General features: G+C 38.8%; 1 protein-coding gene across 1 annotated transcript; it reads right to left on the bottom strand.

Moving 5' to 3' along the window:
• Window positions 1-144: 144 nt before the first annotated feature.
• Window positions 145-6,330, bottom strand: LOC310670003 (spectrin alpha chain, non-erythrocytic 1-like; the record flags this gene model as incomplete). The annotated part of the gene is made up of 4 exons (XM_083458578.1): window positions 145-165; window positions 2,009-2,153; window positions 4,640-4,773; window positions 6,264-6,330. Coding segments are annotated over 4 exons (367 nt in total), but the record flags the coding sequence as incomplete, so codon positions are not given.
• Between the last annotated feature and the right edge of the window lie 557 nt (window positions 6,331-6,887).

Genomic DNA, 6,887 nt, shown 5'->3' with positions numbered 1-6,887 from the left:
GGAGGGAAGGAAGGAAGGAGGGAGGGAGGGAGGGAAGGAAGGAGGGAGGGAGGGAGGGAAGGAAGGAAGGAAGAGAGGGAGGGAGGGAGGGAAGGAAGGAAGGAAAAAAGGAAAAAAGGAAGGGAGGAAGGAAGGAAGGCAGGCTTCAGCCCCCAGAGCCTTGACCTGGAAGGGGGGAGAGAGACGGAGGAGGAGGAAGAGGAAATATCAGAATTTAATAGTGTGAAAAGACGAACAGGAATCAAAATAAAAATGTGGATAAAATTGAATTTAAATTTATTTGCATCGTATACATATACATACATACATAATTTATTGATATTATTCTTATTTTATATTGTTATTCATAAAATATATTATATTATATTGTTATTCATATTATATTATATTATAAGATATTATATTATATTATATTATATTATATTATATTATAATTATTTGTATTAACTATAATACTAATACTACAATACTAATAATTATCCTAATCATTTCCCAATCATTTCTCAATGATTTCTCAATAATTCCCTAATAATTTCTCAATAATTCCCTCATAACTATCCAATCATTTCTCAATTTCTCAATCAATTCCCAATATTTCCCCAGTAATTTCTCAATATTTTCCCAGGAGTTTCCTAAGAATAATCCAATGATCCTGTTTTGAGTCCCGCCCTTGTTCCCGATTGGTCCAATCGCCCGCCGGCCCCGCCCACCTTGTCCTCCAGGGCGGCCAGATCCCTCTCCAGCCCTTCGTGTTTCCTTTCCTCCCTCCCTCCTTCCTTCCTTCCCTCCCTCCCTCCAACTCTCCTTTCTTCCTTCCTTCTGCCTCCCTCCCACCCTCTCTCCTTCTTTCTTCCTTCCCTCCTCTCCCCTTCCTTCCTTCGCTCCTTCCTTTCTTCCCTGCTCCTGTTTCCTCTTTCCTCCCCTCCCTCCTTCCTCCCCTCCCTCCTTGCTTCCTTCCTTCCCCCCTTCTCTCCATCTCCTTCCTTCCTCCCTCTCTCCTTCCTTCCTTCCTTCCTTCCTTCCTTCCTTCCTTCCTTCCTTCCTCCCTTCCCCCTCCCTCACTCCTTCCCTTCCTTCTTTCCTTTCTTCCCTCCCTCCTTCCCTCCCTCCCTGCCTCTATTTCCTTCCTTCCTTCCTTCCCTCCCTCCTTCCCTTCCTTCCTTCCTTGCTTCCTTCTACCTTTCTTCCCCCTCCCTCCCTCTCCTTCCTTCCTTCCTCCTTCCCTCCCTGTCTCCTTCCTTCCCTCCCTCCCACTCCTTCCTTCCTCCCTTTCCCTCCCTCTTTCCCTCCCTTCTTCCCTTCCTTCCTTCCTTGCTTCTTTCTACCTTTCTTCCCGCTCCCTCCCTCTCCTTACTCCTTTCCTCCCTCTCTCCTTCCTTCCTTCCGTCTCCCTCCTTCCCTCTCCTTCCTTCCTTCCTTGATCCTTTTTCTTTCCTTCCTTCCTTCCTCCCTCCCTCCTTCCTTCTCTCCCTCCTTCCTTCTCTCCCTCCCTCCCTCTCTCCTTCTTTCTTCCTTCTCTCCTCCCCTCTCTCCTTCCTTCCTTCCCTCTCTCCTTCCTTCCTTTCCTCTTTCCTCCCCTCCTCCCTCTCTCCTTCCTTCCTTCCTCCCTCCCTCTCTCCTTCCTTCCTTCCTTCCCTCCCTCGCTCCTTCCTTCTCTCCTTCCTTCCTTCCTTCCTCCTTCCCTTCCTTCCTTCCTTCCTCCCTCCCTCCCTCCCTCTCTCCCTCCCTCCCTCCCTCTATTTCCTTCCTTCCTTCCCTCCCTCCCTCCTTCCTCCCCTCCCTCCTTCCTTCCTTCCTCCCTTCCTCCCTCCCTCCCTTCTTTCCCTCCTTCTTTCCTTTCCTTTTTCCCTCCCTCCCTCTATTTCTTTCCTTCCTTTCTTCCTCCCTCCCTCTCTCCTTCCTTCCTTCCTTCCTTCCTTCCCTCCCTCCTTCCTTCCTTCCTTCACTCCCTCCTTTCCTTTCTTCCTTCCTGGCCCCGCCCTCGCTCCCGATTGGTCCAATCGCCCACCTTGTCCTCCAGGGCGGCCAGATCCCTTTCCAGCCCTTCGTGTTTGCGCAGGAGAGCCTGGACGCTCGCCAAATCCCGTCCGAAATCGTCGGACGCCATGAGCTGCTCCTTCTCCTTGATCCAGCTGATCGTTTCGTCGACGTCTCTGCGGAAGAGAATGGAAGAAATAATAATAATAATAATAATAATAATAATAATTAATTAATAAATAAATAAATAAATAAAATAATTATAATAATAATAACTAATAATAATAGGAATTTAATTTGAATTTTTTGCCTTTTATAATAATAATAATAATAATAATAATAATAATAACATGAAATAATAGGAATTTAATTTGAATTTATTGCCAATAATAATAATAATAATGATGATAATAATAATAATATGAAATAATAGGAATTTAATTTGAATTTATTGCCTTTTATAATAAGAATAAGAATAAGAATAAGAATATGAAATAATAGGAATTTGATTTGAATTTATTGCCTTTTATAATAATAATAAGAAGAATAAGAATAAGAAGAATAAGAATAACATGAAATAATAGGAATTTAATTTGAATTTATTGCCAATAATAATAATAATGATGATAATAATAATAATATGAAATAATAGGAATTTAATTTGAATTTATTGCCAATAATAATAATAATAATATGAAATAATAGGAATTTAATTTGAATTACTGCCTTTTATAATAATAATAATAATAATTAATAATAATAACATGAAATAATAGGGATTTAATTTGAATTTATTGCCTTTTATAATAATAATAAGAAGAATAAGAATAATAACAATAACAACATGAAATAATTTGAATTTATTGCTTATTATTATTATAAAAGGCAATAAATTCAAATTAAATCCCTATTATTTCATGTTATTATTATTAATTATTATTATTATTATTATAAAAGGCAGTAATTCAAAATAAATAAAATGAAATAAATGGAAGTAAAATGAAATGAAATGAAATTTAAATAAAATAAAATAAATGGAAGTAAAATGAAATGAAATGAAATTTAAATAAAATAAAATAAATTGAAGTAAAATAAAATAAAATAAATTGAAGTAAGATAAAATAAAATAAATTGAAGTAAAATGAAATGTAATTTAAATAAAATAAAATAAATGGATGTGAAATAAAATGAAATAAATTGAAGTAAAATAAAATGAAATAAATGGAAGTAAAATAAAATGAAATGAAATGAAATGAAATTTAAATAAAATAAAAGGAAGTAAAATAAAATAAAATGAAGTAAAATAAAATAAATTGAAGTATAATAAAATAAAATAAATTGAAGTAATCAAATGGAAATCAAATGAAATGAAATGAATTGAAATATAACAAAATAAAATAAGATGAATTGAAATAAAATAAAATAAGTTGAAATAAAATAAAATGAATTGAAATAAAATAAAATAAAATAAAATCAAGTGAAGTAAAATAAAATCAAGTGAAACGAAATGAAACACATGGAAATCAAATGAAATGAAATGAAGTAACATGAAATAAAATGAATTGAAATAAAGTAAAATAAAATAAGATGAATTGAAATAAGATAAGATCAATTGAAATAAAGTATAATAAAATGAATTGAAATAAAATAAAATAAAATAAAATGAATTGATGTAAAATAAATTGAAGTAAAATAAAATCAAGTGAAGTAAAACAAAATGAAATTAAATAAAGTAAAATAAAATAAAGTGAAACGAAATGAAACAAATGGAAATCAAATGAAATGAAATGAAGTAACATGAAATAAAATAAAATAAAATGAATTGAAATAGAGTAAAATAAAATAAGATGAATTGAAATAAAATAAAATAAAATGAATTGAAGTAAAACAAATGGAAGTCAAATAAAATCAAATGAAATGAAATGAAGTAACATGACATAAAATAAAATAAAATGAAACGAAATAAAGTAAAATAAAATAAGGAATTGAAATAAAATAAAATAAATTGAAATAAAATAAAATAAAATGAATTGAAATAAAATAAAATAAAATGAATTGAAATAAAATAAACTAAAATAAAATGAATTGAAATGAAATAAAATAAAATGAATTGAAATAAAATAAACTAAAATAAAATAAAATGAATTGAAGTAAAATAAAATCAAGTGAAGTAAAACAAAATGAAACGAATTAAAATAAAATCAAGTGAAGTAAAATAAAATCAAGTGAAACGAAATGGAAATGAAATGAAATGAACTAACTTGAAATAGCATGAAATAAAATAAAATTCAATAAATGGAAATAACATGCAATAAATTGAAATGAAATGAAATAAAATGCAATAATTTGAAATAAAATAAAATAAAATAAAAAGAATAAATGAATCGAAATAAAATAAAATGCAATAAACTAAACTAAACTAAACTGAATCAAAATAAAATAAAAGAAATTGAAATAAAATAAAATAAAATAAAAAACTGAAATAAAATAAAATAAAAAACTGAAATAAAATAAATTGAAATAAAATAAAATAAAATAAAATAAATGGAAATAAAATAAATTGAAATAAAATAAAATAAATTGAACTAATATAATAAAATAAATTGAAACAAAATAAAATAAAATAAAATAAACTGAATTAAAATAAGGAAAAACGGGTCACCTGTTGAAGCGCTGGACTTCGGCCGCCCCAAAAAGCTTCCCCTGCCTCTGGAGAGCCAATCCCTTCAGGCGCTGCCAGGAAGCGTTGACCTCTTCCTGTTTGGAGCGGATCACTTCCTCTTCCGGGTGCTGCTCCTGGAGAAAAGGGAAGCGACAGGTTGAGATGGGAACCATTGTAAAATTAATGATTAATCCATTTATTTTTGCCCCAATCAATGCGAATTAAGGGGTCGTTTGGAGGGATCGGGTTGACGGCAAACGGGGTCACTTCGTTGACTTCCTTCCTTCCGCTCTCCTTCCTTCCTTCCTTCCTTTACTCCTTCCTCCCTTTTCTCCCTCTCTCCTTCCTTCCTTCCTTCCTTTTCTCCCTCTCTCCTTCCTTCCTTTCTCCCTCCCTCCCTCCCTCCCTCCTTCCTCCCTCCCTCCCTCCTTCCTTCCTTCCTTCCCTCCCTCCTTCTTTTCTTCCTTCCTTCCTTCCCTGCTCCTCTGCCTCTTCCTTCCTCCCTCTCTCCCTCCCTTCTCTCCTTCCTTCCTTCTTTCCTTTCTCCTTCCTTCCTCCCTCCCTCCCTCTCTTTCCTTCCTCCTTCCCTCCCTCCCTCCTCCCTTCCTTCTCTGTTTCTTTCCTTTTTCCTTGCCCTTCCTTCTTTCTTTCCTTAATCTTTCTTTCTTTTTTACCTTCCTTCCTTCCTCCCTCCCTCCTTCCTTCCTTCCTCCCTCCTTCCTTCCTCTCACCTGGACCAGCTTCCCGGCAAACTGGTTCACTTCGTTCACTCGTTTCTCGTGCGCCGCCAAATCGGTCTGGAATTCCTTCCTTCCTCCCTCCCTCCCTTCTCTCCTTCCTTCCTCCTTTCCTTCCTTTCTCCTTCCTTCCTTCCATCCCTCCCTGCTCCTGTTTCCTTCCTTCCACCTTTCCTTCCATTCTTCCCTGCCTCTGCTTCCTTCCTCCCTTCCTTCTTCCCTCTCTCTTTCCCTGCTCCTCTGCTTCCTTCCTTCCTTCCCTTCTCCTCTGCTTCCTTCCTTTCTTCCTTCCTTCCCTGCTCCTCTGCTTCCTTCCTTCCTTCCCTGCTCCTCTGCTTCCTTCCTTCATTCCCTGCTCCTCTGCTTCCTTCCTTCCTTCCTTCCCTGCTCCTCTGCTTCTTCCTTCCTCCCTCACTCCCTCTCTCCTCCCTCCCTTCCTTCTCTCCTTTCTTCCTTCCTTCCTTCCCTCCTTCCTTCCTTCTTCCCTGCTCTGCTTCCTCCCTCCCTCCCTCTCTCCTTCCCTCCTTTCTCCTTCCTCCCTCTCTCCTTCCTTCCTTCCCTCCTTCCTTCCTCTCACCTGGACCAGCTTCCCGGCAAACTGGTTCACTTTGTTAACTTCCTTCCTTCCCTCCTCCCTTCCTTCCTCTTACCTGGACCAAACAGGTTCACTTTGTTGACTCCTTCCTTCCTCCCTCCTTCCCTCCTCCCTCCCTCCCTCCCTCCCTCCCTTCCTTCCTTCCTCCTTCCCTCCCTCCCTCCTTCCTCCTCCCTCCCTCCCTCTCTCCTTCCTTCCTCCCTCCCTTCCCTCCTCCCTCCCTTCCTCCCTTCCTTCCCTCCCTCTCTCCTCCCTCCCTTCCCTCCTTCCTTCCCTCCTTCCTTCCTCTCACCTGCACCAGCTTCCCGGCAAACTGGTTCACTTCGTTCACTCTTTCTTCCCCCCTCCCTCCCTCTCTCCTTCCTTACTCCCTCCCTCCCTTTCTCTCCCTCCTTCCTTCCTTCCTTCCTCCCTCCCTCTCTCCTTCCTCCCTCCCTCCCTCCTTCCTACCTCCCTCCCTCCTTCCTACCTCCCTCCCTCCTTCCTTCCTCCCTCCCTCTCTCCTTCCTTCCTTCCTTCCTTCTCTCTCTCCTTCCTTCCTTCCTTCCTCCCTCCCTCCTTCCCTCCTTCCTTCCTTCCCTCTCTCTCTCTCCTTCCCTCCTCCTTCCTTCCTCCTTCCTTTTCTATCTTCCTTGCTTCTATTCTACCATTCTCCTTCCCTCTTTCCTTCCTTCCTTCCTTCCTTCCTTCCTTCCTTCCTTCCTCCCTCCCTCCCTCCCTCCCTCCCTCCCTCTCTCCTTCCTTCCTTCCTTCCTTCCTTCCTCCTTCCCTCCTTCCTTTCCTCCTCCCTCCCTTCCTCCCCTCTTTCCTTCCTTCCTTTTGTATTTCCCTTGCTTCTATTTCCCCATTCTCCTTCCCTCCTTCCTTCCTCCTTCCTTCCTCCCTCCCTCCCTCCTTCCTTCCTTCCCTGCTCCTC

Source organism: Podarcis tiliguerta, assembly GCF_965153285.1.
Source record: "Podarcis tiliguerta genome assembly, contig: HAP1_SCAFFOLD_318, whole genome shotgun sequence".
Classification (NCBI taxonomy): Eukaryota; Metazoa; Chordata; class Lepidosauria; order Squamata; family Lacertidae; genus Podarcis; species Podarcis tiliguerta.
The sequence above is the reverse complement of the archived record's forward strand: the minus strand, read 5'-3'. Positions and strand labels throughout refer to the sequence as shown.